This window comes from Schistocerca cancellata, chromosome 7 (genome assembly GCF_023864275.1).
Source record: "Schistocerca cancellata isolate TAMUIC-IGC-003103 chromosome 7, iqSchCanc2.1, whole genome shotgun sequence".
Taxonomy (NCBI): domain Eukaryota; kingdom Metazoa; phylum Arthropoda; class Insecta; order Orthoptera; family Acrididae; genus Schistocerca; species Schistocerca cancellata.
The window spans coordinates 291,476,788-291,499,906 of NC_064632.1; the positions used below are offsets into that span (position 1 = coordinate 291,476,788).

General features: G+C 41.0%; 1 protein-coding gene across 2 annotated transcripts in view; it reads left to right on the top strand.

Annotated features, from left to right (window-relative positions):
- Positions 1-23,119, top strand: part of LOC126092207 (lymphoid-specific helicase-like) — a 165,606-nt gene that overhangs the window by 53,786 nt on the left and 88,701 nt on the right. For both annotated transcript variants that reach the window (XM_049907697.1, XM_049907696.1), the window contains exons 7-9: positions 18,659-18,841; positions 20,731-20,957; positions 21,095-21,323. In XM_049907697.1, the coding sequence (XP_049763654.1) occupies positions 18,659-18,841; positions 20,731-20,957; positions 21,095-21,323 (639 nt within the window). The remainder of the gene's footprint in view (positions 1-18,658; positions 18,842-20,730; positions 20,958-21,094; positions 21,324-23,119) is intronic.

The window sequence follows — 23,119 nt, forward strand, 5'->3', positions numbered from 1 at the left end:
AAGTGCGTCCTCCATGTCGTAGAAAAAGTGGAAACTCAAATGTGGAAATTAGACTGCATTATAGAGGAGAGAGAGGAGCGGTTTGTTATAAATCTCAATGAAAACAGTTCAAGTTCGACAGAGTGAACCTTGTTTCGTCCTTTCTCATTATTATTACTGGTATTGTTATTAAAATTAACAATTAATTGTGTTTTAATGGAGCGTTTTGTTAGCAAACTGAATGAAAATAAATCTGCTTCAACAGAATGAACTCAGTTCAACATTATTTTAACATTATTGTTAAATTTATTTCGTACATTGTTGCCAGGTTTCTCACGGTCCGCTGTGACAGCTCGGCAGCTAGCCGAACGCCGCCAGCTGCAAAGCGTGCGCCAAGGATTTTCCACACCCCTACGTATCATGTGAACACCGAATGCTTTCTCTGGAAACGAGCGTAGTCGCTCACGTGACACTATTTATGTTTTGTCCCAGCTCCTGGGGAATAGACTTTAATTGGTTTCGTATCCATCCTGTTAACCAGACTTAGCCCCCAGTGATTTCTTCTGGCTCTCTTGCTGGAAAGAAATTTTCATCAAATGAGTTGCAGTCAACAAAAATTTTGCGACATTTGACAGTACCTCCTTTACCAGTGGTATGAAAAAGCTGGATAGTCAAGCAGTGGTTATATGATGTTTAGTGGCATGTGAAGGGAAGTTTTATGTTGGACTATGAAATTTTAAGTTACACAAGAAACCTCGATTTTCTTGCTTTTGTATGTCACTTCATGCTTAGATCATTTGTGTGGTGGAATGTGTACTGGGTAAACCATATGAGGACTCCTCATCTTTCGTGGGTTATTACCCAAGTACTTTTCTTTAATACCATCTTTATTTAGGTTCCCACATATTTTTGAAACGGGGAATTTTAGTGAAAATTAAGATGTTTGCTGGTACAAGGAGCATAAGGGCATTTGACTGAGGTAGATTATTTTATAAACTACTAGTTACTTGCTCTTTGAAAATTTCAACTCTACATGTTCTGTAAGTTGGAACTAATTATTCCTTTATTGTTAGAAATCATGAAATTACTCTGTGAATAATGTTTTGTGAACAGTAGTTTGAATAAGAAATTAGGCGTTTGTATTACATACAGAACAGACGAGAAAGAAAAATGTCTGTATTTAAGGTGTAGAATTTATTGTTGCAAGTGTAGTCACTCCAGCCTTTCTATGTCTCAGTTGCTCCCAAAGTTGATGGCACTTTGGCCTGACCTGGTAACCTGTGTCCACGCATTTTCGTTACGTCCTCTTGATAGAAGTGAAAGTTAGAAAATATATGCGTGGTCAAAATAAGTTTGTTTGTTTTATAAATATAGACCGACTTTACTAAATCTGTGATGGCTCCACGCGAACCATTGTTTGGTGGTAAGGTATCATGAGATAGGTGCACAACTCGCTATGACGGAGACATGGATCAGTACACTATAAAAGCTTTGTGCCCAAAGTTATTTCCAGGGCTTATCACACACACTTTTTAGTTCTTATGAAAGCATGCTGAGAATGGAATGTCCAGAGTGGAACATACTTTTCCATACAAAGGTTAGGAAGTACTAGTAAAGAGCACATAAGTTACTCCAGTGTTCAGTGAGAATGATGCATTCCTTTTAAATTAACACATTGCGGACAGATCTCGAGTTGACTTGTGCCTTGCTCGCCATCTGTTAAGGACAGATCTTGAGAGAAGTTGTGTTTTCTACATGCTGTCTGTAGGTGCCATTTTCTTTGATGTGTTTTAACTGCTGGATCTATTTAGATGTTTACGCCAGTAGCCAATGTATCAAACTTGATTACTTCTTGTACATTTTGCTAATTTGGAGTTTCGATAGTATTTTTATCTTTCAAATAGTTACTATTTCCATCTGGAAGTTCCTACTGGTTTTCGAGTGGCCACCAAGAAAACGGAAGAAAATGAACGGATCTGAAATGCTTATGGAGGTTTTTAACCATGATTATTCAGATGTTCCTATTGAGAATGAAGACCCAGATGGCTGTGAATGAGAGTTCTTATTGTTCTGAGGTTGATTCTGTTGACAGTGACATGATTAGACCTGTAAAGAAACGTAAGTTGACAGTGTTTTCAAGTCGTCTTGACAACAACGATGAAGGTGGGTGTGTTCTTGTGAATTATATGTTTTGTCATAATGTTAACACTGTTGAGATTCGGGCCCTGTCTTGAACAATTTAAGTATGCACAAGGTTAGAAAGTGGCTGTGACTTTATTAAAGCCTTACGATATGTTTATACTGCAGTCTCACTGGTCGCATCTTGCTGATATGGCTCAGCAACAATGAAAAAAGCCCAATAAATTTTACCAGCACATTTAATCTGCAGCATCTCTTCATCCTCAAATCTCGTCGCAGGTTCAGTCCTAGTCCGGCACACAGTATGTCTGGCAGGAAATTTAAATTAGTGCAGCATCCACTGCAGAGTGAAAATTCATTCAAGTACTGTTGTCATACTGTGTAATATCATCATTTTACAGAACAAAAACTAGGAGGGTGTCGCATGGCTTTATGTATTTTGCATTGACTTCTCATGAGCAGTAGGAGGATATGGGGAAAAATCCCCTGATATTCAAACCAACGGTGTCTGGCAACTCGTTTGTGACATCATCCTCATTGTTTATTAAGTGACATGCTCCCGTTACTAGAAGTGTTCAGAATAATGATTAACAAGTAAAAATAAGTGTAGTACAATCGTAAAGGATTTTCTTGTAGTTTTTCATTTCTCATTATATTCCCATGTTCTTTTTACTTACCTCTCTACTCACTAGTATAAAGCAGTGCAGATGAAATTCTTGAGAATAACAAAGAGATTTAGTAAGTGTAATGAGTAGTCTCTGTAGTGTTAGTAAGACATGGATGTTCTGTTCTGTGTAGTAGTAAATTGAAGGGTTGCTTTACTTTCAAATCACTTCTTGCAAGCCGAAAATGGTTGACTTCTTGTAAGTTAGAGTGGAGAGCAGCTACGAAAATGAATCAGGGTCGGATGCACAGAAGCATGTGGAAGTGTACCATGTGACTCACAGCCAATCGTGTGCCAGTGACATTTTTGTCTTTGTTCTGTGTGGGTTGTGCTGTGTTCGGAAGTTCTAACTGTTTATTTCAGTCATAGTGTTCCTTGCTGAGTGCTGACTGCCTTCATAGTGTTCATTATGAGTGATGGTAAGCAATCACGCCAAGTGCTACACAGACAGGCAAGAGCAATAGTGTTCCATGTGTACCAATACTTCGAGACAATCTTCCACTGAATCCATGCCAGCACAAAGCGTGGGTCGCGCCATTGCCAAACACTAGGAGTTGCGCTATTTCCAAATGCCAGGAGCAGAGAGCTGAAGCCTATAGTGATGGTCTGAGAACCATTCAGAGAATATCCAGCGAAGGTAAGACGTCTGTGCAAGCCTGCAGCTTAGCTGTTTTCAAATCACCAAGTAGCAACAGACCGCAAAAAAGAAGTGAGTGAGCTAGACAATTTAGCGAAAAACTTTTGCGGCGCATAGTGTTAAGCATATATGCTGAAGGCGAGTATCCAACAGCAGAGAAACTAGTTTTGCGTATGAAAGAAGCTGAAAATTTTAACGGAAGCAAATGGACCATGTCGAGGATACTGAAAGACATGGGGTTCAGGTATCAGAAAACAAACGATGGTAGGAAGTTTTTAATGGACCAAAGCAATATTGTAGCTGCAAGGACTGTATTTGAGAACAATGCAGGAGATCAGAGAAGCTGGCACATCTCGAATTTATTACTCAGATGAAACTTTTGTTTATCAGAACCACCAAGGGCTATGTGCTGGAAAATGAGCAGATGGTACGGTGGATAAAAGTTCTTGTTGGTAAGGGTAACAGAATTGTAGTGCTTCGTGTCAGATCAGCAGATACTGGCTTTATTCCCCAGGGTAAGCTGATTTTTTTAAGGCGTCAAAAGATCAGAATTCTGAAGATTACCACTCTGAAATGATATACAGCATCTTCAAAAGGTGGTTTACACAATAATTATTGCCACATATTCCTGCATCTTCAGTTGTAGTTGTGGACAATGCAAGCATCCACTCAGTGCAAGTGAACAAAGCTCCAAATACGAACTCCAAAAAGGCAGACATTGTTGCATGGCTGTCATCTAATGGAATACCTCATAACTAGTCGCATACCAGAGCAGAATTGCTGGTTCTTGCCAATCAACACAAGCCTGCATACAGAGTTTATGAGACAGGTGAAATTGCAAAGCAGTATGGACACGGTATTGTTAGGATTATCCCCATACCATTGCCATTGCAACCCAATTGAGCTGGTATGGGCTCAGGTGAAAGCATATATTGCGGAAAAGAACAATATATTCAAAATTGCAGATGTTGATAGACTTACACATGAGGCAATAGACAGCATCTCAACATCTGCATGGGCAGCTTGTCTAAGACATGCAGAAAAACTGCAACATGAAGGATACAACAGGGAAATTGGCAGGGACGTGGTTATTGATACATTTTTCATAAATCTTGCTGAGTCCGATTCATCTACACCGGACAGCGAAGACGATGGCTCAGATTTCTTACTGTGAAATATGTAAGTGTCAATTACTGCTACTTATGACTTTATTTGTGTGACTGTGCCTGCAGCAGCATAAAAAGTTATTATTAGCTCGAGTTTCACCTTTGACCTCATAACAATGCTGTTTTCTTCAAAGAACGTATATCGTTCAATTAAGTAAGCATACTAGAACGCTGCCGGCCGCAGTGGCCGAGCGGTTCTAGGCGCTTCAGTCTGGAACTGCATGACCGCTACGGTTGCAGGTTTGAATCCTGCCTCGGGCATGGATGTGTGTTATGTCCTTAGGTTAGTTAGGTTTAAGTAGTTCTAAGTTCTAGCGGACTCAAGACCTCAGATGTTAACTCCCATAGTGCTCAGAGCCATTTGAACTGTAACACTGTAGCAGGTTGCACAATGAAAGAAAATTAGCTTTTAGTGACACATTAAATTATCTGTTTCTGATACCCTTATGGTCACAAATTATTAAAACTTGAATATGTTTTTAATGTATTAAATCACTGTGGGTTCATAATGTAAGCAGTGCAAAAATTCGTTTCATTAACAAAAAAAAAATTATTGTCGTTCAAAAGACCCAACATTAAACATTGACAGTATTTAAAGAAAGAATGAAGCTACATGATAATTACTGACAAAATAGTGTGTGTATCGTCTTGAGATTGAAGCTCTTTCGTCTGTGTTTGCTTTTCAAAGAAACTAGTCTTTTGGAAGCTATCTGCCTTGAGAAAAATACAATTGTTTCTTTCTGTGGTATCACCCGGAGACATTTTGTTGACGTTTCAGCATCATTGCTGGGCTTTCATTTGCTTTCTGTTGCATAATAGGAAAAATATTAGTTATATACTTACATATATATAAATTAGAGTTTTTAAGAAAGTTTTTACAAATGCGAAAACAGCATAAAGTTTTGCATATATACCTTGTTACCACATGATTTGTTTTTCTGGTTTTTTATGTTTTTCTTTACAGCTGTTTTACTTTCAGATTCTGTCTTTTTTAACCATATAGAATTTAATGTAGAGAAATTATGTATCTCGATATTTTATATGATTGGGAATGTTGAGATTGAGTTGAACCTTAATTAATTCTATGTGGAAGGTTGTGTGTGTGCGCGTGTAAAGATTTGCGTTACTAAGGATGCAATTCATAAAGTTCACTGTGGAACGATGTTTATGTTAGTGCGCCGTCAGCTGTCTCAGTGCACGAACTGACACAAGGAAATTAGGAAATCGGCAGTGTGGCAATGTATCTGCCCCCCCCCCCCCCCCCCACTCTCTCTCTCTCTCTCTCTCTCTCTCTCTCTCTCTCTCTCTCTGCCTGTGTGTGTGTGTGTGTGTGTGTGTGTGTGTGTGTGTAGGAAGAACGCGCAACGCACCTGCCTTCATAGCTGCTCTCCATTCTAGATTTCTTTGTGCAGTGGAACTTAAATTTTTAGTTTTTATTGTAATTTATGAAATTCACTGTAGAATCTGAACTGCCCAACTGTTCCTATTTGTGCTAGCACAATAACTATTCTGCAAACAACTTTAAAGACGTCAGTGTACCCAAAACCTCATTGGACAGATACCATTATATTTATAGTAGACAAATCCAAACAGTTTCCTTAGGCAGCCTCTAAAACCAAATAATAAAGGATGACAACACACATTTTGTTGCCATCTAAATAATAGGCATGCATCAGAACTAGATTATGTATAATCTTGTACCATTGGCGAACATAAGTTGTGCTTTTAATTGTAGTAATTATTAACTACAGGCAGCTTTGGACCAGCTCTGGTAGAGTTAAAAACTTATTTTTTAGTGTTGCATATATTTTTAGAAAAATATTAATGTATTTCATTGTACGTGTGTCATCCTCTACAGATAATTATTTTTCTTTGTATGATAAGCCTTTAAACATAACACAACATTGGTGGTATTTAGTGTGTTCTGTATACGTACTTGCAAATTGTACATGTGCTCATTGGAGTATTGGTAAGTACACATAGTCAATAATTTTGGAAAAGTGCTTCCCAGTAAAACTTACAAAGGTTCTCATCAGAGGACCTTCCGCTTCCAGCATTCCTCTTTTCTGTGGTGCAGGTGTCATAAAGCTCTTTTGCTAGATACAGATGAAACTCTCCACCATACTAGAATTATAATCTGCAACTCCTGGTGGTTTTGTATTCTTTCCCCAGACTTTGAGTCACTCTCCTTCGTGTCTGATGTTTGTCATATTACAGGCGTTAAACATTTGCACTGTCATATTACAGGCGTTAAACATTTGCACTGTCATATTACAGGCGTTAAACATTTGCACTTCTTTTATTGAACTACTTCAGGGTAAGCATTGTATAAATGGACATAAACTGGACCCAATATGTTTGTTTGTTCTTTAGTTTTGGCACATTTAGCCTCTTATTGGGAAGAGTACAACTTCAGTTGTTCCATGATTATGAACTAGGGGTAGTGGTATTTTCTGAAACAACCAGTTTTTGGTTATATCAATTTTTTTCTTTTTTCCCAACCACACCAGTTTAGCCCGATTGTAAAAATCGGTTGTTATAGGATTCTGAAACAACCAAGTTTTGGTTTTTATACCTATTTCCTGTAATAAATGTAGAAACGGAACAAAGATTGAACAATTTTAACTCCCTCAGTTTCAAGATACATTGAATCAAAATATTAAATGAGATAGGTAAATAAAAAAAAAAAAAAAAACAGTGTCCATTGTTGGCTGCTTTTGTCGAAAAGTTTAACACTACAAAATATCACCAGTATCCTCCTAATGACATTAATTTTTCAAAACTTTGTCCAGAAATTGTATTGTAATTGGAGAACATACTGCTATTTGAGCATTACCCGTAGTCAGCGTTACTGGGTGAAAACTGAGGATGAAGAGCTCTATCTTTCATGCTAATTTATCAGCATTTATGGGGTACAAGCAGATAAAGGCATATTACGTAGATACAGGCAGCAGACAAGTTGTTGGTAAGTTTTTAATTTATTACTGTTACCATAAATTACTTTGTTTTTTATTATTTCATAGAAGTGAAGCTTTATACTTCATTACTATGTCACTTCGTAAAAATGTTTCCAGACTAGTGTTGGTGCCATTGTGGAGTACAATGGACGTCGGGCAATGACAGTGAGAAACTACAGTGTAGACCAGGCCTTGTGCACTGGATGTACACACGTATCTTAAGCCTTGACACAAACCAACTGAGACGTTATTGTCTCGGCAATGCTGTACCAATTCTTGTGCCATGTGTTACTCTTTTCTTTCACTATTGTCATTAAAATAGCACTAATTACTTTTCCCATTTTGTATAATAATGCAATATATCAAGCCAATGCAAATTTTACTAATAAAAATTACTTCTGCCTTCTAAAAAGTTTATTTAAAAATGAAAAACTTTGGTAGTGGTGCTGCTATGGCTACTGGAAGTGTGTGTGTGTGTGTGTGTGTGTGTGTGTGTGTGTGTGTGTGTGTGTGTGTGTGTGTGTGTTGTTTTGTTGTTTTTTTTGTTTTAATTTGGTTATTAGAAAAAACAGAGGCGAAATATTGTCAAATACCAGTTATTCAGAGCTAAAATACTGGTATTGCTTTTAACCAGAAGGTTTTTCCCATGTAGACAGTGGAACTACTCAGGGCTCAAATAAAAATTGATGATAGTGTGCTCCTGTCGCACGTTTGAGTTCATGTGTGTTGTCACTACAGAGTATGTATGAAAAGTGTGGGGAACAATTTTTTTCCCTTATGTGACAGTAAGTCATAGTGAGCTTGCACCATGCGTTCTTTGTGGAAGTCATAGTGAGCTTGCACCGTGCGTTCTATGTAGAGATGGGCAAAACTGTTCTTTTCAGAGATTGGATCAGAACTGTTCACTCCCTGAAATGAATTAGCTCTTTTTCATGACTCACCACTCATTTACAATATAAAATAAATGGAAGGCACATTGCCCTTTAAACTTGGTTTATTCCAGTACTAGACCTGTATTTTGATCTTATTTGATCCTATTTTGAAGTAACACAGATAATGAATAAGAATTTTGTATTGTTTATTGAAATTTCCACGATATGACAAAGTTTTTGATTATTGATTTATTTTGCACTATCGTGGTTTTTTGGGTGATCGGAAAATGTTGTAACTTGAGATTTACATTAACAATATATTTGGCTATAACGTATTAAAATTTCATTAACCTCGTACAAATACATCGCAAGCCATATATTTTTAAAGTGAACGTTTCCTTTCGAAGACGCCTAAAATCGCAAAATCCGTACCAGAATAAGAAAAACAAATATAAATTTGACTGTAAAACGAAAGTGCTGCATATAGCCTTACGCAGAATAAAACAAGGAAAATATTGGTGTATCACATTTTGCGATACGTTTATCGGTTCGCTCGTAATTAAAGCGTAAATTCGAGTGTCTATAATAAAAATCCTATAGTAAGAGGAGTCATCAGGAACCTAAACTAATCAGTTTAAACAAATAAAAATAAAATAAAAACAATTGATGTATACATAACATAATAATGTAATATACATAGCGGCATTACTACGAAGAACAATATCCATTGGGGACGAACTCCGATGCAGAGGCGCTGAGTCGAGCAGGTCGAGCCGCGAGCTGTATTACTGCGTGAGCTGAGACCGCAGAGACCACAGTGACACCTGAGTCGCTTTGCTCGACGCTCTGGCTAGAGTCGAGACGGTGGGGTGAGCGTTGAGCGGGCGAGTTCCGAGGGAGGGGGTAGCGGTGAACTCACCCGCTCAGAGACAAATAGTTCGTTCCCTTGCGAGCGGGTTTTTGCAAGTAGTTCTTATGTTATCCGCTAGGTGGCTCTCTGTCCTGTTGCTCGCATCAACTGCCCAGAGGGCAGGACGTGCGACTGAAACGATCGCCGACAGAGTGCGATGCGAAGTTACGCTGCACCAGACCCTGCGCGGCAGACGGCATATGTGAAACACAAAATCCAATGGGGCACTGCACAATGCAGGCAGCCAAGGTAGAAGCAGGGCAGAGGCCGGCGCTGGCTGTGTTGTGTGGCGTGCACTGTGCTGTGACCAGCAGAGGCGCTGCTGATATGCTCCGTCTCTCTCTCTCTCTCTCTCTCTCTCTCTCTCTCTCTCTCTCTCTCTCTCTGCCGTGGGAAACGTTTGGAGCTACCGTTCTTTTTTTCTGAATCACTGATTGTTCACTCCTTTGAAAGATTGAACTCTATGAATTAGTTCAAGAGCGGATCCCCCATCTCTAGTTCTATGTGGTGGTGGGGGCCGAACCGTAAACATGCATCTAGTGCCAGTCACTTGTGAGCTTCTGTTCAGGCGAGATTATGGTTTTAGTGGAACCCTGCTGAGTGACTGTGCAAGCTACAAAATGTAGCAAATGATTGAATAGTGTTGTGCCATCGAATTTTGTATTGGTCCAGGTAAATAAGGTACTAAGATATTGGCCATGATCGCCAAGTGTTCGAAGGTTACAAACTGCAGTTCCTAAGCGGCCCGAGCTTCTTCAAAGGTGGCCGAGAGTACGTAGAGGATGAGCCCCACTCTGGCTGATGACTATGTGCAATACATGCAGCAAATGGTGAATTCAGACTGTGGGTTAGGTGTGAGTGTGGTTGCAGAGGCAGTTTAATTTTCAGCTTTATAAACAAGCCATTGCGATATAAATAGTAGCGGAGGAAGGAATACAGTTGATCATGCCACATAATCTTTCCATCTGGGCCATCTAGATTGCTGCGATTCTGATGCTTTTGCGACAATGTGTAAACCAAATTTTTTTTATTTCACCTGCTGTAGAATTTGAGATCTGTTACAGATGTCAGAAAAAAATGACAATATTGGACACTTTTGCTGCTAAAAATTGTGCCCTGAAGCTGAATTGTCAAATTCAAAATCACTTTTGCTACTGCGAAATGTGTTGCTAAAGTGTCCTCTTCTTCCCAAGCATTTCAGCTCACTTTTCGACCCTTCAGATTCTGGAGAATTTTCATCTCTTCTAGAAAAAGATGAATGTGATGTAGCAGCTGTGTATATCAGCGTAGGATAGTTGCAGATTTTGTTGAAGAGTCGTTATCATCCCAGTGAAAGAGTTCACTCTCACTGTCGCTTCCTCTGTAGAACCAAGATGACTTGTCACTTTCTAAGCAAAAAAGAATCTTAGTCAATAGCCAGTAACAGAAAATGAAGACTGAAACAGTGACAAAAGACCAACAGCAAACACAGGGGCTACATTTAAGCAGGTTGTTTGTTGAAAATCTAAAATACGTAGCAGAAATAGGGCTCTGTGGACATTGTGTCCAAAGCACCCACCTTGAGTGTGCAAGGGTTGTCAATGTGGTGTCCATATCTCCAAAAGGCTCATGATTCTTCCATGCGTTTGTGCGTGACACCCACAGGGCACAGGGCTATTGCAGCCCATTCTTCCTTCCTGGGATGCATTTTCTTCCCTGTGCCGCTTCATCCCCATCCTCACTCCTTCCTCACTGGCCCTGCTCCTGGCTATGCACCTGATTTCCCTTATTCTTTGCAGATTTGTTTCTGTTGGCTTTTCTCTTTCATCATTTTTGGTCTCTCTTTGGGGGTTGACCTCCACTTCTAAATTTTCTGTCTGTAGTATGAGCCATTTGGGGAAGAACACCCTCCCTTGTGTCTACGATGTGGATCCCTCTCCTCACCTCTTCCTCCCTGTCGTAGCCCCCATCCGCCCTGCTATGTCAGTAGTATGTGTAGCCAGTCCGTGTGGTGGGGCTCCTACGTACTCATCTGGCTGAGCACGCTTGACAGCACACGAACCATACATCTGATACCTGAGCTGTTGCCTCCCAAAATATGCCTAGGAGTGGTTGCTTGTCGTTCTAGAGCATCGGAACTCCCAGCAATGCCCACTGTGCCAGACAGCCCATGGTGTGGCTGGGTGGTGCCCATGGGGAGAGCCCCTGATTGGAGTGGATGGTTTCAGGGCAGATACTTTGCATATGAAGCATATGAAGCTCCAAAAATCTGGCTATTCTTGTACAGACATCTCTTCAAGTGGTAATGGATTGTTGAATGTATTTCTAATGAATCTGCAGTCTTCCGTTTCCCAGGCTACACCTTGGGAGGAGGACAAGAGAAGATCAAGGTGTCAAGGTTATTGGTGTGTTGTGAAGCCATATGTCCTGCCACCCATGAGGTACTTTCGGTACTGGCGTTTCTTGCACGTCTTCCAGATGTACAACGGACCGTCTGTGTGGTGACTGTGGACACTCACTCCATGAGGCGAGCCCATGTGTTCCGCCACCCATGTGTGTAAATTGTCACGACATTCACTCTCCACTATCACCGTGTTGCCCAGCTTATAAGAAAGAAAAGTACATACAAGAGTGTAAGTCCATAAACTCCACCCTGTGTTGATGTCGTCTACTTTTGCCTCTCTTAAATCCTTTCCCCATCCTCCATCTTCCTTACCGCAGTCTTGTCACTCTCTCCTCTCCCCCTCCCCTGAGGTTCCCGTACCTTCCCCTACAGGTGTTGCTACCCCTCTCTGGCCAAAGAAGTGCCCCCTGTCCTTCGGTACCCATCTGTGATAGGGCTCCCTGCCATGACCCTTCCCCCAGTGCCTCTCAGGCCAGAGACCTGCTACCATAATTCCGCCGTGAGACACAATCTGTGTGCCCCAGAGATCCCTACGCTTTTTCAGTTCCTGATTTTTGCAACAGCCTTCTTTCCCACTGTACCCTGCTGTCCTCAACATGTGGAAGAGGAGGAGGAGCAGAAGAAGAAGAAGAAGAAGAAGAAGAAACATAACTCCCAGGACAAGGCCCCCTGGTGCCCCCGGAGGTGCTGTCTCTCCCCTGTTGGAACCAGGTCGATCCTTTGAGGGCTTCCGGCAGTGTCTGTACGTCGGTCTGTGTGCATATTGTTAATACGTGGATCCCACTTCTTACCACTTTGCAAGTGGTTGCCATCTGAGTCCACTAGGAGTCTGCCATTACAGTTTGCAATCTCTAAACTTGAACTCCCCATTGACCAGTTTCTTGCAGACCACAACCTATCCCTTATTAATGATGGTTCCCCACTCATTTTAGTGCTGCTTATGGCAATTTCTCTGCCATTGATTTTTTGCTCTCTTCCCCTTCCCTTCTTCCTTCGTTACAATGGTCGCCACACATGATGACCATGCCCATTGATTCTCTTGTTCCCTTCCCACCTCCCGATGACCAGGTTTCCTTGCTGGGCTTTTCATTGTAATGATTGCCCTCTGTGTGCCTCTCAGGTTGTGTTTCCGCTTCCTATGTGTGGTTGTGTTGATGTAGTCCATGAACTGTCTGATAAGATAATCTGCACTGCTGGCATTGCCATTCCCCACTTGACGGGCCCCGTTCACCATCAACCAGTTCCATGGTGCAGCACGGCTATTGCCAGTGCTATCCATGATTATCATTGTGCCTTGCAACATCTTCAGCAACACCCGTCCTCTGCCAGTCTTATTATATTTAAATGTCTTTGCACCAAAGCCCGTTACTTAATCAAATGGAGAAAACAAGTGTGTTGGGAATGCTTTGTCTCTAGGTTCTTCTGTCCTGTCATCACGGGTCTGGAATACATTCCGCAGCCTCCTATGTTGTCAGTGGCAGTCTTCCATTCTGGGCTTTGCTCTTCCAGGTGGCCTTTGTACAGATCCGTCGGTTCTCGTGGAACACCTTGCAATCCATTTTGCGACTGCATTAATGTCGGACCCTATCTAGCTGCTTTCCTTCTCCAGAAACAGCAGGTTGAAGCTTCCCGCCTATGTTTCACCTCTTGTCAGGTGGAATCCTACAGTGGCACTTTATTGAATGGTAGCTTCTTGTGGCCCTGTTTCTACTGTAACCAATTGTTTCAACACTCCAGTCCTCCACAATGCCAGTGTCCCCTCCAGATGTTTAACTAGATTTGGCTCCAAGGCATTTTCCACTCTCAATGGAGAGATTGTCTCGCAAGAATCCATCGTTTCCTTGATAGTTACTGATCCATCAGCCTGACAAATGACCCCTGGAAGTTCTAGACTTGATGGTGGCTCGTTGGCTCAGTCGGGTCCTTGAATCTCAGGACCTTGAATCTTGGGACCTTTTATCTACTTAACAGTATGGCTTTGAGGAGGGATGGTCTCCGATCGATTATCTGCTTCGATTGGAAACTGCAGTTCAGCAGACCTTTTATTAGTGCTGCCATCTTTTCACAGTTTTCTTCCAGCTTTGTAAGGCCTACAACAGCTTGGCACCATTACATCCTCCTTACGCTCCATGAGTGGGGTCTTCGGGGCAGCCTCCCGATTTTTATTTGTCAGTTCCTGTCCCAGCAGCTATTCAGAGTCCAGGTTGTTACTGTTCCAGCGCTCCTTGGACCCAGGAGAATGGCGTTCCACAGGGCTCCGTATTAAGTGTCCCCTTTTTTCTACTGGACATATGGCTTCTGCCAGACTGTTGGTGACACCTGCTCTGTATGTGGATGACTTCTGTATGAGGGTTAGTTCCCACTCGGTGGCCAATGTGTAATGACAGCTCCAGTGTGTCATCTAACATGCTTCCAAGTGGACACTCTCACGTGGTTTTCAATACTCTACCCTGAAGTCGAGGGTGGTGCATTTCTGTTCCAGAGCTCTAACTTGGTGCCCAACACCTAACCATGGTCTCTCAGTTCCATTTCTTGGGCCTTCTTTGTGACAACAAGCTTACTTGTTGCCCCATATCTATCATCTTAACACAGTGTTCTTCACTTCCTTGCCCACACTTCTTGTTGTGCGGATCATTCAACCCTTCTTCGTCCTTACCAAACATTACAACTACGGTTGTCAAGTTTATGGCTCAGCTGCCCCTTCCACGCTGTTCCTCTTGGACCCAGTTCACCATTGTGGTATCCATTTAGCCACTGGTACCTTTCGCACCTGCCCTGTTGTTTATCTTTCGGTTGACACTGGGATCCCTACCCTTTCAATTTGGTGGTCTCGGCTTTGGGTTTCCTATACCATCACTATCCACTCTTCCCCTGCTAACCATTCCTATTCTATTTTTTTCGCGACTTTGGGCCGTTGCCCACCGATGCCTGCCCTTGGGTGGCTTTACCAGTTGGGCTCAGCCTCACTTCTCCCTGCTGTGACATCTGTCCTGTCTCCCTATACTCTTCCGTACATTCTCTCCCAACCATGCCTCACGGATTTAGAGGAATCTCTTCTGTGGGCAGTGCTCCAGTGGTGTTCCAAATGCTGTTATGGGAGTTTCAGGATGGCATTGTTTGTTACACTGATGGCTTTAAATGTGCTGATAATGTGGGATATGTTTCCACGACTTCTGTTGGCATGGAACACAATCTCTTGCCTGCCACATGTGAGGTGTTTACTGTGGAATTGATGACCTTCTTTCAGGCCCCTTGTATTAAACAGTTCTCCCTTGCCTGAGTTTTGTTATGTACGGACTCGAGTGGTCTTCAGGCCACTGCTCGGTGTCTTTCCCACCACCCCTTGGTCTTTGCCATCCATAATCTTCTCACTGATCTAGGTGATCATGCTTGTTTGGTTGATTTCCTTTGTGTTCCTGGCCATGTAGGCAACACAGGTAATGAACTTGCTGATCTGGCTGGAGAGTGACCATCTACCATCCCATTCTCCAGGGGCAGATTTGCAGCTTTACTTTGAATCTCTTTTTGAAACTTCCTGGCAGATTAAAACTATGTGCCTGACCGAGACTCGAACTCGGGACCTTTGCCTTTCTCGGGCAAGTGCTCTACCAGTTGAGCTACCCAAGCACGACTCTCGCCCCGTCCTCACAGCTTTACTTCTGCCAGTACCTTGTCTCCTATCTTCCAAAGGTTGCCCGCAAAAGGCAAAGGTCCTGAGTTGGAGTTTCGGTCCGGCACACAGTTTTATCTGCCAGGAAGTTTCATATCGGTGCACACTCTGCTGCAGAGTGAAAATCTCATTCTTGAATCTCTTTTTGTTCAGTTGTGGGCTGATTCTTGGGACGCTACCCCTCCCTGTCTAATGAACTGCACACCGTCAAGGAGACTTTCACCATGTGGTGTTCTTTTTTCTGCATCTCCTGGCTGGACTCTACCATCTCTTGCCATCTTTGTCTTGTGCTGTACTAGGTTGACCCACGGTTTTTTGCTCTGCAATGAGGACCCCTAGCCCCCTTGTAGTTGGCAGGGTTTCGGTTACAATGATCCATATTTTGCTGGACTGCACCCACCTTTTGGCCCTTCACACTAAATATGCCTTCTCACCTTCCTTGTATTGGGTGTTATCGGACGACCCCCACATGGTTACATCTGTCCTCGATTTTCTTTACGAAAATGCTTTGTGTTCTTGGGTGTAAGTCATTGCTGGTGTCTCTGGTGTTGAGTGCCTCAGTTATCGTAGGTGTTAGTGGTTATGGAGGCCTTGATCTTGTCTCCACACTGGCCAGTCTCTCCCCGCCTTTTCCTTACATTTTGTGTGATCTGTTGTGTTTTGTTTCCCCTTCTCCTGGTGTTGTTTCCGTTGTATTATGATAGTGGTGCTGGTGCTGGTGTCTCACTGTGCGTAGCTTTTCTGGGCACCCCTACTCTCCCCATTTCCACCCATCCCGTTGTGTTCTTTCCTCTTCCAGCTGTTCTGAACATCCCTTTTCCCACTTTGTTTGCATGTTACTCCTTCTCTCTGACTGGACTGTGCTTTTTGTGTTGTTCCTTCCTTGATTTCTTCCATCCTAGATCATGAGCCCAAAGAACTCACTGTCCCCCCCCCCCCCTCCCCCCCTCCCCGAGTCAACCAACCAACATGGTGCCTGGAGCAGTCAGAAATTAACACAAGATAGAATAAGAGTTGAAATTTTGCACAGAATATTTTCATGAAGTCTGCATGTGTTTTTATGTTGGCTTGGGCAGATATGTCAGCTAGATGTGAGGTGTATGCTGGTGGCTGTGTTTGAAGACAAGAGTTACACGCAGCATGGTGGAGTGGGTCCCATAGAGTAGAGGGCAGGTTCGAAGCAGAAATTAAGCCACACTGTTCCATGACGAGACAGCCCTTGGCATTCCATTCTGACTGCAGGGCATTTATGGTGTGCAGCAGTGAACAAAATAGTAGTGGTAACTGTGATACATAAACATTGAGTAAATGTGGTAGATTGACTAATAAGAGGAATCTTAGGTCTAGAATGTTCGCAAGTTTAGGCTAGCTCTGAAATCTGTGAAGACCAGAAGAAAACTGGGAGCATTGGAATATCAAATTGTTTCATCTTGTGAGAAGTGCTGTAATTAGCTGCTTAAAGGTCACTCAGTCTGTGCCATTGTCGAGTGGACTACACCTCATTAATGATACTTTTTTTTTCAGGAATGCAGACAGTCTTTCTTCTGACCTTTATGAGGTAATTCGAACACTAACAACCAACTGTTAGTGATGATATGAAGCACACACTCATTTAGATTGTTTTTAACTGCAAAGCTATCTGGGACCAGAGGCCTTGTTTGTTACCATCACTTCATATCGAATAAAATTACTTGTAGTAATTTATTTGAAGTTAGTGCCATTGTTTTATCTGATTTACCATTTTTATTCGGTAAAATATCAGGGCAAAAAATCTACATATGAAAATTGTAGCACATGAAATACACGGTAGATAAAAAATGTTGAAATACTGTATTACCAAATAGTGAGGAACAGTTACACTTTCGGGAAATTACAGTGTTTTTATTGGACTGAATTTCAAGCATGAAACTATTTCTGCTTCAATAATAATTAAAATATGGGAAGTTTGTTGTGACATTTGTTACTGCCCAAAAAGTGCTCCCAATAATTTAACAACTATTGATAGAACTGGTGAAAGCATCTGTAGTGTGGATGTTTTGCATTCAAAAGTGCACTCCACACAAAGTCTTCCTCTTCTTTTGCAATAGTGACATTTTTGTCAAAAAAACAAATTACTGTTGTCATATAATGCAGAGAACATTGGTTACACTTCACACGTCTGCAGCCGGCCGTTGTGACAGAGCGGTTCTAGGCGCTTCAGTCCAGAACCGCGTTGCTGCTATGGTCGCAGGTTCGAATCCTGCCTTGCGCATGGATGTGTGTGGTGTCCTTAGGTTAGTTAGGTTTACGTAGTTCTAAATCTAGGGGACTGATGACCTCAGATGTTAAGTCCCATAGTGCTCAGAGCCATTTGAACACATCTGCAAGTAACTTAACTAGCTACATGAATAGTTGAAGGGTAAATGCTTCCAGCAAGCAACAATGTGCCCGCAGCATGACTGCAGCATGACAGCAGCATAAATGCAACCTTTGAATCCATTACTGAAACCAAATTAGATCTTAGGGATGTTTCTGAACTGGTAATTTAAGGATGTCAGTCAAGCTGTATGCAGTTTATAATGGCAGCTTACTGTTTGGTTGTTGTTTTGTTGGAGAAAATGGTTGATTTTAATTTGTGCATCTAAAGAGTATTTTCTTTGTAATTCCTCTGACATGTTGCACACATTTTTATAGCAAACATTTCCTTGCTCTTCCGATAAAAAGATGTTGTTTTTGAATGTATTGCAATATTGATCTAATGGCTGTATATGTGCCTCAGAGATCAGTTAGTGTTAAAATACCCTTTTATGTTTGATTTCTTACTGTTAGTTATAATGAATTTTAAATTGCTTTTGTTCCTTCTTATTTCATGTTAACTGTGTTAACCATCATATGAGAAAAAATATGTTGAAACAGAGGTTAATAAGATTCTGACTTTCTTCTTTAATTATGAAACAGTAGGGAAACCAACATTGTTAATGTTAAGTCCTTACAGGAGCATTGTGATTGTCTGCTAATTAACGGTTTGTTGAGCCTGTGATTTAAGAATACTGAACTTTCAGATTCTGTATGGTACTGTCTTTTGTCTATGCATAGAAATCCAGAGTACATAAAATGTCCACAGTTGGCCTTGCTTTTCTTTACTGCCATTAGTAACATTAATTATCACCAATAGAAAGATTGGTATTTATAATATCCTGTCAACTATGCTAGTTACAAGAAGCAGTTAATAATTAAGTGTATGTGTTACTAATTGTTTGTGCTGCAAAATTACACTTTGTCTTCTTTTCTTACTGTTCCAGGCATTGTATGAAAATGCAGTCAATGGAATTCTTGCAGATGAGATGGGCCTGGGAAAAACTCTCCAATCAATTGCCCTAATCTGTCACCTCATTGAAATGAAAGTTTCTGGACCATTCCTTATAATTGGCCCTTTATCAACCCTGCCCAATTGGGTGATGGAATTCAAGCGTTTTGCGCCAAAGGTAGGTGTAGTATCATGCATAGTGATGATTTTGAAAAGGAATGTTAAATTTCTTCGAAGCTTGAAAAAGGGGGGGGGGGGTTGTTGAAAAGACTGACAGCCGAGAGACTTGCCAGAGTATGAATCTGGGTCAGGATGCTTGGTGTGTTGCCTGTGTGCAGAATGAATGGGAGACACCCACAGCTATAAAGGGAGACTGCCATCAGTTCATCAGAGCATCTAATGATAACTCCTGTTGTTGGCATATTGTACATACAGGGTGTCTATAAATGAGTATCGGGGTTTTAATGCTTTATAATACTTATTACCTTAAACTTAGTTATAAATGATATGTCAAATGAAAGAGTAACTCAAACGGCTTTACCAAGAAGCTTATAAATGTTCAATGTGAGCACAATTTGTCATGTGACACACATCAAGTCTATTTACCCATGTACCCAAGTGCTGGATAGGCCACAAGGGGCCCAATGACAGGGATTGCTTTGCATGGCCTCCACGTTCACCTGACCTAACGCCATGTGATTTTTTTCCTTTGGGGCTTCATCAAGGATTGTGTGTACGTGCCTCCGCTACCAGCAGAACTCCCTGAATTAAGAAACCAGATTGAAGCAGCTGTAGCTACAATCACTGATGACACACTTATCAACATTTGGGAAGAACTCGGCCATAGACTTGATGTGTGCCGTGTGACTAGTTGTGCTTACATTGAACATTTATAAGGTTCTTGTTAAAACTGAGTTACTCTTTCATTTGACATATTATTTATAACTGTAAGTTTAATATAAAAAATATTATAAAGCATTAAAACCCCGATATTCATTTATAAACACCCTGTATTTGTACTTACAGTCCAGCAGTTCACCCATAAACTTTTCATTCAGTTGTTACAATCACAAACACAAAAGTGTGACTCCTGCATCCAATTGACTCCCCAGACTTTCTCCCAAATGATTATTCTCCACTGGAATCAAGCACTATGTAAATTCTTGCTGCACAAAACAAGTCTCACACTACTTGTTCACTCTTTATTAAATAAAAATTGAATCTCACATTGGGCAGGCCATGATTAAACTTCTAATCTGAGATCTGGTCTTAAGCTCTGCCAGATGTAAACAAAATCCATCTGCCTAAAGAGGTGCCTGCAATAGATCCAATGTCATGAGACAGAAATGAATAAAGAAGTTGATTTTTGAACACTCATTGTGTAATGCTAGAACATCGTAGTCATCAAAGTTATTACCTGAGAAGTTCTGTGATACAGTTTCCAGTTCAAATTTCGTAAAAATTTAAGTAGACTCCAATTTATTTACTAATTTTGCTTTTTTACTGAGAGGGTTGTCTGTTAGTTGTATTATGTCAGTTGGCAACCATGATTTTTTCATACATTGCTTTGCCTCTGCTATTGTATAATTTATCACTGGTGATAATGAGTAAGTGTATGGGGCAGGTTTTACTTTGGTGGTGATTGCTGGATTCCTCCTAATTGTTAGTTTTTTTTTTCATCCACTTTCCAGTTCTCTTCCTGGTAATCCATCATCAGCTCCGTTTTGATGCCCCCCATTTGTCTTGTCATCCCTTGTCCATGTCAGCCTGTAATCTGAGTGACATGTCCCTATTTTTCAACCTTCTCCAACATTAATCTCTTTGACCCCCAAGGAAGTGATGGTAGTCCGTGGTTACTTTTTGCAAGGTACAAAAACTTTTACTAGGAGCAATGATTTCCTAACCATCAGATATTGATCCTGATCACTGTCGTCTTAAAGTGCCGCTGCCTTTGGGGGGATTGTGAATAGCTTTAGTTGGCCATCACTTTCTTCAGCTTCACTACCATCTATAGTGAATTACACTGTTTAATCTGTGCCAATACTAAACCGCTTCATTTTTATACAGGTTCCTGTAATTCTTTTCCATGGGAACAAAGAGAAACGTGCTGCACTACTGCCTTTAATCCGCACTAAGTATGAAGTACCAGGATTTCATCGAACATATCCTGTTGTTGTTACGTCTTACCAGATACCATTGTCTGACAGTGCCAGAGAGCTGCAAAATATTAAATGGCGTTACATCATTGTCGACGAGGGTCACAGATTAAAAAACCATAAAAGTATGCTCTCAAGGTAAACACTTCATATGTTATGGCAGCCTTGAATTGTGAATCGTTTTGCTGAGAATTTTTCCTCTTATGTTGACTCATAATCATTTTTATTGTTATTGTTCCACCAGTAAAACAGTTTTTTTCTTTTCTTTGTAACAGGGCTCTTCGGAAGTACAATGCTGCTAATAGACTGTTACTAACAGGCACTCCACTTCACAATGATTTGACAGAACTTTGGTCACTGCTCAACTTCTTATTGCCAGAAATTTTTAATGACCTCAGTGTTTTTGAGTCTTGGTTTATGGCATCTGAATTAACTCAAATGAGTAGTGACGTAAAGATAATTGAACAAGAGAAGAAGATGAATGTATTGTCAACTATGCATCAGGTTGAGTATATGTGTAGTAGTCTATTCTTAAACTTTTAAATGAAAATGAGCCAAAACAGAAGAAAAGCGCATGGAAAATCCAGAGTCATTGCATGTTTTAAGTCATTGGAGTTGGATTTAAATGCTTGCTCACCTGGCAAAACTGCGTAGACATAAATTTTAAAAAAATCAGTTTGTTATTTTGCGTTGGAACTATGTACATGTGTTCTGAAACTACATATACCATCCTCCATCTGTGTAGGTTTAAGATGATGGTTTGAAACCTACGACACCAGATAATGTAGTGGAACACAGCATATTTTTTATTTTTCATTGCCAAATACTTCCACTCAATTTCTTTTGCAATGTTTCGTGGGACAAGTTGCCAGGATAAGCACCAGAAAATGAGCCCGCCTCACAACAGATAGGTCCGTCTTGGCCTAGGGTCTGAGTGACCTGACCCTCCTTCCCAAGCTTAGGCTTCTTTCCTTGCCTCTTTCCTCTTTGAGGAGACGCCACTGAAGGAAACTAAAAAACTTTTTATGAAATTGATTAAAATGGGCCAATGAAGGCCATAAAATGTAAGTATGCAGTTTTTGTATTCACCTTGAAGAACAAAAATTATTATACCAAGCAATAATTGAAAGTCATTAATATCCTAAGGATGAACTTAAGCTTTGAACTACTGATTCCTAACTCAACAGATAAAAGTAAACCAGTAAAAGATACTTATGGAGAGGAGAGGGGGGGGGAGGGGGGGGGGGGGAAGAGAGAGAGAGAGAGAGAGAGAGAGAGAGAGAGAGAGAGAGAGACCCAAACACCTTAATAAATCCTTAACAGGTTGGAACTGTTTCAAAGTGTTCCCTGTACAGCACAGCAATATTGCGAAAAAGTGGCACCCTCAAATGCGCATTATCATGCATGGTTCCGTCATTGGGCATCGAATACATTCGTCCCATATATCTTTTCTTGCCTTACATGAGTTTTGTCTATTAATTTGTAAAGGTTGCACCTGGTGATGCAGCTAAAATGTTGGGAAACTAGTCATGCATATAAGTACAGTACTTACAGCTGAAGCAGTCTTTCCTTTCAAATGATGTATCCAGACTGTGGCCACCTGGACTATGTCTTCTGCACAAAACGCGTACAGTTTTACAGGATGAATAATAATGAATAAAGTCAACCTTGTCACACAATAAAATGTCAGACTGTCTGTGTTATTCAGTTTCAACAATCTTCTACTTTCAGTGCCAGCTCCCTATAGTCTGTGCTTCTATTGGTGGTGCCCTGTATGATGCCCAGTTGGATGTGGTTCCCAGCCACTTGTTTCTATTACCTGGCCACAGCATGCGTGTACCACCTATTCTATTGTTCACTCACTAGGTTGTAATACAGCCAAGTGCTGTTTACGTTGTGAAATGAAAGCTCTGCAAAGACATTCATTAAAGTGGTCCAAAGAGTGACTTTATATGTGGTGAATTATAGTTCAAATATGAGGGATATAACATTACTACACACAACAGATAACTTCCACAGGAATTAAATTATACTGATTTTGTTTTCACACAAAGTTGTCAGCATTAGCATAAAGTGCCCGCAGCTAGCTAAGCAAAACTTCTCACACAGTCGATAGAAGGTGGCTGACAAAGGGAGTAAGCCTATAAGGTGAAGATAGCATTGAAGATGTGCTGTATTTGAATTAATACTATTTTACATTATGAGAAATTGTCATTGGATTGTTGTGATAATGACTTGCCTACCTTTTTTAGCTAACTATGCGAAGAGCTGAGAAAGTTTGTAGTAGAATTAACTATTTT